Source organism: Gavia stellata, chromosome 3, assembly GCF_030936135.1.
Source record: "Gavia stellata isolate bGavSte3 chromosome 3, bGavSte3.hap2, whole genome shotgun sequence".
NCBI classification, from domain to species: Eukaryota; Metazoa; Chordata; class Aves; order Gaviiformes; family Gaviidae; genus Gavia; species Gavia stellata.
This window is the reverse complement of record NC_082596.1, coordinates 102,964,104-102,976,349: the sequence shown is the minus strand read 5'-3', so window position 1 is coordinate 102,976,349 and position 12,246 is coordinate 102,964,104. Positions and strand designations below refer to the sequence as shown.

At 41.9% G+C, this 12,246-nt stretch overlaps 1 protein-coding gene across 1 annotated transcript in view; it reads right to left on the bottom strand.

The window, feature by feature from the left end:
• The window catches only part of LOC104255676 (collagen alpha-1(XV) chain), a 160,915-nt gene extending 149,157 nt beyond the window's left edge, over window positions 1-11,758 (bottom strand). Inside the window, exons 1-2 of the mRNA XM_059836098.1 lie at window positions 11,605-11,758; window positions 11,394-11,476 (exon numbers count right to left, since the gene is read on the bottom strand). Coding sequence (XP_059692081.1) covers window positions 11,394-11,476; window positions 11,605-11,615 — 94 coding nt within the window. The 5' untranslated portion in view covers window positions 11,616-11,758. The remainder of the gene's footprint in view (window positions 1-11,393; window positions 11,477-11,604) is intronic.
• Between the last annotated feature and the right edge of the window lie 488 nt (window positions 11,759-12,246).

The window sequence follows — 12,246 nt, the reverse complement described above, 5'->3', positions numbered from 1 at the left end:
TCTGTTCAGCTTCTTTGGTACCATCAAGGAACAGAGAATAATACATCTAGAAAAGCTACATAGTTCCTCTCCCACCCCTAACAGAGCTGCTCTTTCTAGGTGCCTGTTATTCCCATGAGCATGGCTCATGGCTCAACAAGTCTTAAAATTTTTACAGGGATCACTTTTATTTATGGGACCACATTCTGCCTGAGACGTTTGAGTAAGTTTGCTGTCAGGTAGTTATTGCCATTAAAAGGCTTTTTCAGTTTGGTTTGTTTAGCTTTAGTGAGGTAGTTCTGGCTTCTTCCAAGGCAATTTTGAGCTTCTGTACATCGTCTTCCACTATTGTTCCCCAGGACAATAAAGAAACCCCTTAAAAATCACGTAGTGTTTTCTAGTTAAACAGCTTACCTGAGTAGAACACTATATAATGACAGTCTGAGAAAATAGTGCTTCCTAAACAGAGACTGAATGCACATAACAGATATGCTCTGAAGTTTCGATGACACTTCGTTGCAAAAATCAAGTGGAAAATACTTGCAGCAGATTGTCCTCCACCATCTTCTTTCCTTGGGGGAAGTGGTAAGTGCTTCTTTTTCATGTATTTTTTTCTTGTATACATACACGTTTGCATACATAAATGAAGATCCTGTTGTCAAACTGACAGTCTTTTGGTCTTCTGTGGTACTCTTGCCACAAAACTTAGGAAGGACTTCTCTGAGCTAACAATGCTATTTGCATTCTGTTTGCCCATATTGCACATATACCACTGTCACCTGCAAAATAATCTAATCCGAATGGCTTACTCTAGGCTTCATCTTTCTCAGGCAAACAAAGCACTTTTAGGAACTTTGATTCTGAGATCACAGAATCACAGAATCACAGAATCACTAAGGCTGGAAAAGACCTGTAAGATCATCAAGTCCAACCATCAACTAACCCCACCATGCCCACTAAACCATGTCCCACAGTGCCACATCCACACGTTCCTTGAACACCTCCAGGGATGGTGACGCCACCACCTCCCTGGGCAGCTTATTCCAGTGTCTCATCACTCTCTCAGGAAAGACATTTTTCCTAAGATCCAGCCTGAACCTCCCCTGGCACAACTTGAGGCCATTTCCTCTTGTCCTGTCGCTAGTCACTTGGGAGAAGAGACCAACACCCACCTCACCACAACCCCCTTTCAGGTAGTTGTAGAGAGCTATGAGGTCTCCCCTCAGCCTCCTCTTCTCCAGACTGAACAACCCCAGCTCCCTCAGCCGCTCCTCACAAGACTTGTGCACCAGACCCCTCACCAGCTTCGTCACCCTTCTCTGGACACACTCCAGCACCTCAGTGTCCTTCTTGTAGGGAGGGGCCCAAAACTGAACACATCAGGTTATTGGGAGCTCTACCTTATGCACTAGGAGAGCACTGCCCACATGAACATTTCAGTCTGGACTCAGAAATGTCCGTGGTCTGTCAGTTTTGATTGCATTTGCTGAGATCTGCATCCGGGTATCTTAGTTGTCAGAGTATTTTGTCTTACATAGCACTCACAATGTTGTCTCTCATAGAAGAGTCAGTTCTCTGTCGCTTCAGAAATTTGACTGTTTGGTCAATGAAAGTAAGAAAGAAAACAAAGCCTATCTTCTTATGCATGTAGTGACTAGTTGCAGCTTGTAGAAGCCTGTGTTTGCAAGAGGATAATGCAGCTGAACTTCAAGCTTTTACACTACCATGTGCTGTAACATTAAGCTCCAGGTCCCTGCAATGATGTGGATAGGTGTGTACACAGAAATCCAGAAGTCTAGCTTGGTCCTTTGTTCTGAATGGCACAGAAGATCCAGTCTTGGCAACTCTTATTTAGATAAATGATAATTAACCAGATAATTAACCCGTTAAAACCGGAATGCCTTGGACCACTCAGTCATTCTAACCCTTCTGCAAGCATTGATATGATATTCTTCTGTCCAGTTTAGGAAGTGCACCTGAATGGGTGGGTGGCTACACGGGTGAATAACTGGTTGGATGACTGGGCTTAGAGGGTAGTGGTTAACGGGTCATTCTCTAACTTCAGGTAACAAGCAGACCACAGGGGTCTGCTCTGAGATCTGTCCTGTTTAACATCTTTACCAGTGACTTGAGCAGGCAATGCAGTGGACTCTCATGAAATTTGCAGGTGACATCGAAGTGGGAGGGAGCAGGCAACTGATGTTCTCAGGGGCAGGGTTGCCATCTAGAGGGACCTAGAAAGGCTGAAGGAATGGGACAACAGGAATCTTATAAAATTCAACAAGGAGAAATGTAAAATCCTGCACCAGTCAAGGAAGAAGTCTCTGCAAGAATACAGGCTGAGCAACAGCTCTGGGGAAAAGGACATGGGGGTCCTGGTAGGCAGCACATTCAACATGAGCCAGCAGCATGCCCAAGCGGCAAAGGCTGCCAACAGCATTGTTGGCTGTAATGACAGGAGCACAAGCCAGCAGCAGGAGGGAAAAGATCATTCCCCTTTACTTGACACTCATTAGACCACATGTAGAATACTGCATCTGCTTTTGGGACCCCAGTAAAGGAAAGACATTGATAAACTGGAGCAGATTCAGCAGACTGCTGCTCTAAGGCAGACACTCCCATCCTTTAATTATTTCAGTTGTCTTCTACTGGACTTGTCCAGTATGTCCATGTCTCTCCTAAACTGGCAAGTCCAGAGCTGGACACAGTACTCCAGATGTGGCCTCACCACTGAGAGGTAAGGAAGGATCACTTCCCTCATCCTACTGCCTATGCTTTTCCAAACACAGCCCAGGGTGCTCTTGGACTTCTTTGCCACAGTGTACATTGCTGGCTCATGATCAGCTTGTCCACAAAAGCCTCCAAGTCCTTTTCAGCAAGGCTACTTTCCAGCCAGTCCTACCACAGCTTGTACTGGGTTAATCCCGACCAGGTGCGGGACTTGGCATTTTCCTTCACTGAACATCAAGAGATTTTTGTTGATACTTTTTCCAGCCTGTCAAGGTCTCTCTGAATGGCTGCACAACCATCCCATGTAGAAGCTACTCCTCCCAGTTTTGTGTTGCCTGCAAACTTGCTGAGAGTGCAGTCTATCACATCATCCATGGTGTTAATGAAGATATTAAAAAGTGTTGTCTTGGTAGGCACCACAGGGTCCACCAGCAGTAATGGGCATCCAGCTGGACTTCCTAGCACTGGTTACACACATGTAAACACATGTAGTTCGGACAGTTGTTAATTCACCTCACTGTCCGCCTATCTAGTCCATACCTCATGAGTTTATCAATGTGGACGTTACAGGAGACAGCATTGAAAGTCTTGCACAAGTCATGACCACGAATATCACCAGTCTTTCCCTCACCCATTGAGCTTGTCATTCCATTGCAGAAGGCTGTGAGGTTCTCGGGCATGATCTTTCCCTTCACAAATATGTGCTGACTACTCCTAATTACCTTGTTCTTACTAGATCTCGAAATGGCTTCCACGATTATGTGCTCCCACACCTTCCCAGGGGCTGAGGTCAGCTGATCAGCCTGCAGTTCCCCAGATCCTGCTCCTTGCCCTTCTTGATATTAGGAGTGACAATTGGCTTCTTCCCCATCCTCAGGACCCTCTCCTGATCACCAGGATCTTCCAAAGATAATCGAGTCCTATCTCAATGACATCAGCCAGCTTGATGAGCCCTCATGGATGCTTCCCATCAGGTCCCATGGACTTGCATATGTCCAACTGGTTTCAATGTTCCCTCACTCAGTCCTCCTCAATGGAGGGTAAAACTTCATTGCTCCAGACTCTCCCCGTGGGCTCGGGGGCTCAGTTTCCTGAAGGGAAATCCTACCAGTAAAAAGTGAGGCAAAGAAAGCATTGAGTATCTTGGCTGCTTCCATGCCCCTGTCACCAGGTTCCTTGCCCCATTCAGCAGCAGGTCCACATTTTCTCTAGTCTTCACTTTGCTGCTAGTATACCTGCAGAAGCCCTTCTTGTTGCTCTTCACATGCCTTGCTAGATTTAATTCCACATGGGCTTTGGCTTTCCTGACCTCATTACTGTACTCTCAGACAGCGTCTCTGTAATTTCTGCCATGCCACCTAAGCCTGTTTCCACCTCTTCTATGCTTCCTTTTACTCTTTGAGTTTAGTCATACGAAATATCACCAGGGGTGAATCAGAGCTTGGATGCCACACTGGTTTATGCTCTGAAACTGGTTTACAGTAAACCCCAGTTATGGGCTATTCAGAATATTCACGCAACATAGTTAGTGCCTATAGGAAACTTTGAAGCATGTCTTGGAGCAATATTCTTTTCTCTCAAGCGTCATCAACTTACTCTTTAGCAGGCAGCACAAAATTAAAATTATTTCTAGGTGGGTTCTGTTCTCCTTGAGTTAGGTGACATGTATCACTTGTAAGAAGGGAAGTGGATATAAAATGCCATGAGCAATGACCATGCAATATAAGGCCTTCTTGGTCACTGACCACCAAAAAATTACAGAGAATGTCAAAAGCTATATTCAGCTTTCCAACGAAGCAGAGTCAGAAGTCCTGACTATGTATGGAACTGTGATTTCACAGTTCAGAGAAAGATATGCCACAAATAGGACTGGAAGTTAGTGCTACCTGAGCAGTTACAAGTTACAATGGTAGGAACTGGACACAGCAAAAAGTGGATCCGGTGGCAGCAGTGGAGGTAGACCTGGAGTCATAAGACCCTAGAGATTCCCAAGCACAGAATGAACTGGCCAAAGCCCATTCTTGTTAACATTCTATCTTCTGTGCTGAAGATGAAGCAGAAGACCGTGAATGACGGTGCAGTTCAGATTAAAATCTCATCACTGAATCACTATTACCAGCTTCAGGCCTCTGTCAGTTGAATGTTTGGAATGAAACACGCTTGAGTGCCTCCAGAAAACCCTGGTTCTTCTCAGAACCCCTCAGAAAAACTTGGCTCAGACCCTGGTTCTTCTCAGATTGGGCTGTGAGACAGCTACTCATTTGAAATGCTGCAGTTCTTTGGCAGGGCACATTCAGCCCTGTCTGTTGCTTTTTCCAAGGCTTTCTCATCAGAAGGTATCCTGAATAATACATCTGTTGTTTCACACAAATGCAAATACATTAAAATTAGGGTTTGCCCATTTTACTCATTCTTTGGGAGAATTCCACCTGCGCTCTTTTCTCTGCAACGTCTGTGACTTCCCATGTTCGGAACAGGAGCTACTAGAGATGGGAAGATTGCATGGATAGAATTCACCACAGTCCAAATTACTGGCTAATTTTGTTGGGTTTTAAACCTGCTGTAATTGTGTGGGTTGGCCAAGTAGGCAAAGATTGTTTGGTGACCTAGAAATAGTGGTGATAAATAGACATTCTCTCTTAAATAGGTAACATCAATGACATCTGAAATAAAGCAATCAGATTTCACCAAACTGCACAATTCACTGTCTTTCTAGCCGAGGCACACTGTGTAAGTTGGCAAAGCTACTGCATGGATTTGGTCAAATGTGAGGTACCACTATGAGAAAAACCAAACCAATCCACAGCTCACACACCAAAGGAAAGGGGAAGAAATCACAGCCAAAGGGACAGGCAGCCTCCAAAACGAGTGTTTGATTTGGAAATTAATATGTTAGAATAACAAATAAGTTCTCTGGAACCCTTTGAATATCCCAAACATAAACAGTGCAATCAAATCTTCCCTTCCGCTGCTTATTTATTGAAATGGCAGCTTGCAGATGAAATCTGTATTTGTGTCGGTGTTCACCTGCTTGAACCAAAAAAACCAAGGCTGTTCTTATGCACACAGCGTATATCACAGCATTCTGCTGACTCTCCTAGCCACTCAAAGCAGTGTTTCTCGTTCTCTCCAGTCATCCATTCACTTCTGTAGCAAGGAGCGGTAGTTCAGGACCTCACACTACATCATCAGGGTCAGGCATTGTCCTTAACATATAAGAAATTAATCACAGCTGAAACATTTTAATTAAATCGATGCTTGTTAGCAGGTACTACTAGCGGTTTTTACACAGCAGCTGCTGCACAGGACGCAAATTGAGTAACAGAGCTATAGTACAAGGCTGTGGGAAATTTGTGAGTAGGCATGGCCATGCCCAAACTGATGTATAAGCATTTAAATACCCAGGAGTCCACTAGGTCTTCTTTCAAGAAATTCCTTGTGTTGCATTGTCTACAGCTGAGCCAGAACAACATAGAAAGGCGACATTTCAGCACGGCCTTTCTCCGCAGAGCAGGTCCTTCAAACACCATTTAGTGGTGAATGCAAGCACAACCGCGATTGTAAGTTCTCTTCAGATCATGGAAAGAACTGCTTACTGCAGGCTTCCAGTGTGACCAGATGCCTTCAGAGAGGAAATGAAGACAGCCATCATAACGCTATATCCACCCCAGCTGCGTTCCCTTTCTGAGGCCTCAAAAAAAGCCAAAAAAAATCTTCTGCTGCCTGGTAGAGTAGCTTAGCAAACATGTAGTTTACTGTCCAAGAGAATTAGCATGTAGCGGGTGTTACATGGAAAACTAATCCATGTAGAAAAGTGACAAAATGGAACAAATTTACTAAATCAGGTTTGTTCTACTGGAGTTATCAATCTCTTCAGCTACTCACACAGATGATCCCGACTGAGCCCAACTGATTTTCTATAGTAAATTAACTATGTTTTGCATGGAAAGGCATTTTATCAACTATGAAATCAGGCTCAGCTCCACATTAAAAACATGCACAACAGCTGGTAACAGCCTGAAGACTCCTCTGAAAGATACACAGTGGCTTGTTCAACTTAGAGTCAAGTGCAGTTTGATGTTGTCCAAATGCTCAGTCCGGTACAAGAAGATATAGTGCCATCTAAGTTATCTTTACAAAATAGTGCGCTCCATACAGACCAGCATTACTATAATTGTGTTCTGTCTTAGGAAAGAATAGACTGAGCCATCCCTATCACCACTTAAGTCAGCGTGATTGTACAACTTTAACACTCAAAGCACGTACGGTAATTACTTGATAGAAACAAGTTTTTAAATGTATATACATATTTATTTACACTCATTATGTTGGTTCATTGTGAAGAGAAGTGCAGGCTAGCTGCTTGTATGAATCACACCCCTTGATCAACAGCCAATGAAAGTCAATAATTCAGGATTCCTCCATTAAACTCAGCAGGTCATGAGTGCAAAGTTTATGTCAACAGCCTAATGACAGCCATTCTGTGTACAGAGAGCCAAGGAAAGAGACAAATATTTACTTTATGTAAACTATTGCTGAGCATGTTACTTAGGGCAAGAAAGCGCTGTTCAGCTTGGCTAATAATAAAACCCAGATGTCAATGAGAAATTTGTAAAGCTTCTTTTAGAGCACATAAACATAAGACAAACTGCAGAACCACATATATTTAAACAAATTTTTTTCTGTTTTTTTTTTTTTTTAAAGGCAGGCACTGATTTGAATGCAAAGAACTGAAAAACACTGATAACTGCCTAGGTAGTCTGGAAGAATGAATATGACTTCTGCAAGAGGCTAGAGCAAGTCATAGGGAGGGCTCTATCATTCAAACTTCAGCAGGGTTAACATTCAGATTTTGTAACTTTAGTTCTGTCCACAATCTGGGTACCAGCATGTTCAGGACTGTGTTCTGAGCACCTTCTATTCACTAACTTAATTTGTGGTTGAAGATGCAAAGCAACGTGGAAAACACAGCCAGGGTAATGAATGTAAATCAAGATACATTATCAGGTGTAATTGAAGGCCAAGTACATGCACCACAAGGCAATACCAGACAGAATAAGACAGACTACACTTTTATGTACAGATAGATACATGCTTAATTGTCATTTGAACAAAGGAGAAGTGACGAAGTAATTTATTAAGACACCAACATTTCTTTAACCCTTCCACACAAACCCCAGTGGAAGAGGGTACTATATTTGCACAATTTTCATGGACACAGGAGAAAAACTGCAAAAGCACTCCCTAGTTCAAATGACACTGTATTTGGGTGAAGAGGAAGAAGGCATAGTATTCCTTACCTTTTTGTACATGTGCAATGCCAGCTGCAGTGAAAGGGACTAAAATGTTCCAACAGAGTTAGTAAAAATTCAGAATTCTAACTCACAGGAACTGCTGAGATTTCAGAACTCCTGTTCAGCTTCACTCTAAAGCAAGATCCAAGTATTTCTTAAGAGTTTTGGTGAAATACTGACCAAATACCATCAATTTGCAGAACATGCAACAGAATTTTAAAATTCTTTTAAAATGTCTTTTTTTTTTTTTTTTTTTACATTCTGTCACAACACATAGCTTGATCTACAAATTACATAACAGATATCAAACTTCATTTTAACAAGCCAAACATGTCATTTTGATCAAGAAGGGGTTTCAGCTGGTACTGTGGATTAGTAACTCATGGTTTTAAATATAAGATTTTAAATACTCTGTTTTATTGTCTGTCCCATTTTACGATGAAAGCAGTAGCCAGACATTCTAGGACATGGAAATGAAAGCAGCACTTCTACTGAAACAAGTTCACTAAAGTTAAACTAAAACCCTGAAGTTCTCAAACAATCTGAAAGACTGCCATCTGAATTTTCCCCCTACGCTTTCCCACCATCTTTTCAGTTTGTTTCCTCCTTCTCTGTAGGAACTGTCCCTAATTATATGACTTCCTGAAGAAGAAGAAGACTTGGTCAAAAGACTTTTCCTGGCAGGCAATTGATCAACATTTTCTAACTAAGCTTTCTAGTATCTCTCACAAGGACATGGCAGAGCTCAAGCCCTCTGCTGAGAGGCTGCTCAGGCTTTTGATCTGCACCCTCCACCCCCCTCTGCAATTTGGTGCTCCCCTGGGAAAAACAAGAAGACAAGGCTATAGCTGCCTAATTGCATACCGGTAAGCAAATTCACTAGACCTCATTGAAGAGGTTGTCTGCTTGGTGAAGGCAAAGATGACAAACTTTTCTTCTCCAAACTCTCTGAGGGTCACTGCTTTGTTTGCAGGTTTGTAAAAAATAAGTTACTCCTTCTCCATCCCTCAGTGAATAATTTAATTCACAAGCAAATTTCTTGACATTGTTTAACCAAGTCAAGAACATCTCAAGATATTTTTTTCCTTTTGCATATAGGCTGTACAGTGGTACAGCAGAAGGCACCTGCACTGCTTCTCTAAAACCACGTTTACTCATTCCCAGTTCCTCTTAGATAAAAGGGAGTTTAGATTATTTAAATATGTGCTATGGGGAGACAGAGAGGTCAGCCATCAGAAAAGCTGCGCAGCAATATTCAATGGGCCGGAGAATCCTGGAAAGCAGTAATCTTAAAGGAGACAGTGACAAAATGGGCACTGGATAAAGCACAAGTTTAGCAGCAAACAGCCTGAATACCAGAGTGTCGATTCATCTCCCTGCATCTCCAAACATTTTCATCTGAAACACACAGTTTATTTTTTTCATCTGAAACACACAGTTTATTTCTGTGCACTCTGTTACCAAAAGGAACTGTGGGAAAGGAAAAATAGGTTATTTCTGCAATAGTTGGACTAAAAGATCTGAAGTATATACCTCTTCACTCTTCAGTAGTTACAAGGAGAATTTACATCACTCGTGTATTTGCAGCACCAGAAAGAAAGGAAGATTATTCTTATTTTTAGCACTCAACCTCTGATTTCAGGAGATGAAAACGTTTAAACCAAGCATCAGGAAAATATTGCTTATAACATAGCCCGATGTTGTGGAATAGAAAGCATGAGACCCCTGTTACATCAGGCACTTAAAAATCAGATGTAAAAAAAATTTAGTGAATATTTCGGAACAGGAACTTTTCTATTAAGAGGCAAATGAGTAGGGAAGAATATTAGGCTAGGGCAATCACGCAGGAACACATTCCCAGAACAGTCTCCAAGTCTCCAGTGATCTAAGGAGACTTGAATAACCCCACTTGATCTTCATTCATAGTAAGGTTAGGAGTCCTTCCAGCAGTAGTAAGATCCTGCACAGGAAGAAACTGTCCTGTATCAGTAGGGGTTATCTTTCCTACTTTTGACTTCTGATCTGACTTTCACGGGGTAGGATATTTAAAGAACCAAAGCTTCAGGTAATAAAAACTGGCATAGATCCATCAAAAAAAAAAATGGTTTGTCAAAGAAATATTTGTTCTTTTTATCACCATGCTCGTAGTTTTAATGAGCTTATTGACTTTTATGTGCCAAAATTTGGTTCTCTCCTGTCTAGATCTCACTCACTGCACTGTCATTCATCAGCTCAAGAAAAACATTTTCATCTGATGCAACAGATTTATCTCCAATGTATATGCAATATATTGTATTTCTATCACTATTAGGACATACATTAACATTTTCCTCATTCTAATAGCTGGTTCTAGTTTGTTTCTGTAATTAATTATCTGTAATACAGCATTACATATTTCTCATCTGCACTTACAGCATTTGTTAGTGAGAACTAATCTGTGGCTTTTTCTCCTACTGAAATAACTACCTAGAGCTTTGGCTCTTAGATGCACCATCTGTTCTATGGCAGTGTCAATTAAAAAGGGGAAAAAAACCCAGTCTGAGCAATATTAAAGTCTTCATGTGCAATATCTACTTTCCTTCAATAATTTCTAATGCTCCTATCACACAGTTATCAAGGGGTCTTTTACATAACAAATTCAGACTATTTTTGGTAAGATAGTAAAAAAACCTCTTTTTGACGTAAGTATCGTTGCTTGTAATGGAAAAGTAATATATGAAGCTTTTTCACTTTTCTCAAAATCACATGGAAACTTTTAAATCAGTGTTCTCTCTCTTAAGTTATATTTGAGGCTACGTCCTCCAGAGATGCTGAGGGATTTGGCTCTGTTACAAGAACATATGATCTGCAATTACAGACTTCACTGAAAGTCCATAAAGGCTGGGCTGGTAGAAATAAACATTTAACTCAAGAGATCTGAAAATTGCAATTTGCTCAGGCACTTACCAGGAGAAATCTCTATGCACTGGAACTAGCATCTGTGTCTTTGCATCACACCGTGCCTGGCACATTCCTGATATCTCCAGAATGACACATACCTCCGTCCTAATTGCTTTCTGCTACCTTTCTCTGATGTGATACACCCAAAACCATTCGGTATTCTCCATTTGAAGTACTTCCTGTTGTTTATTACACTTTGAAGAAATATTGAGAGAGCAGGCATGGTAGGCTGCCTTACAGCCGGGGAACCAACCTATTGATTTTCCCTTTTCCAGAATGAATGGCAATTTAAGCTCTTAACATGCAGCAGCTTCCCTATATGACATGAAGAACAGTAAGCAGCAGAGAAAATGAAGATCTGAAATGTAGAGTCTCTTTCCATATTAGGAAAGCGTATCTTAAAATTAACCCTTACTCTCAATTTATAGACATGATTTGAAGAAGTCTTACCTTCTATGATCTGAGCTGCTGAACCAGCACGGATTGACAAGCCAAAGAGCAGTAGCAGCAAGTCCCAGGTCCACCAGGCATGCCTGGAGCAGGTGTGCCAAAAAAAAAAGGGGTAGGGGGGTGGCGGGAAAGAATGAGACCAAAGAGTGTAACACAGAGGCACAAGGGGGAAAAAAAAGAAAAAGTAAAATTTAGAAGTGCGAGTTCTTACCAGGAGAGCATTTTTTGAAAGTCAGTTGAAAGACCTCAAGTGAGGAAAAAGTTCAGTGCACATGAGCTTTATGCTTATGAAAATAAGAAGTTAATAAAAACTGGAGCCTGCTGTTTCTCCTCCAACGTTCAGACACAAGTGGAACAAAGGCAGCTCTCAGGCTCTCTGTGTGACTCACTGCAATTCATGCTCCAGCTCTGAAATCTGACTCCGTGTAGACTTCCCTGTCAGACCACTGCTGAAAACTTCCTACTTTATTTATTGATGGCTACCCCTTACGGCTGTACATCATCCCGACATTGTCATTACCCAGTCTTGTCTTCAACTACTGTGTACCCTGACAGATAGGAGCATAGCTCCTCCAGCTTCCCCTTCCCCCCTGCACACTCGTAACCCCCATACTTACCCAATAAAACACGACCTCCAACATCCTTTCATCCTGCATTATACACCCAATGATATGCATTCTTATATGGGACAGGACATTTCTCTGGCCATTTTAACCAAACTTTAACAGAAGCAAGTTCTAAGATACGAGCAGGATGGAGCAGTCACAGTTAAATTGCTACAGGTACCTGGGAGCTGTACCATCTTACAGATTTTTCTGTCGCCTACAGAGACGTTTTGAACCACACCCTTTTC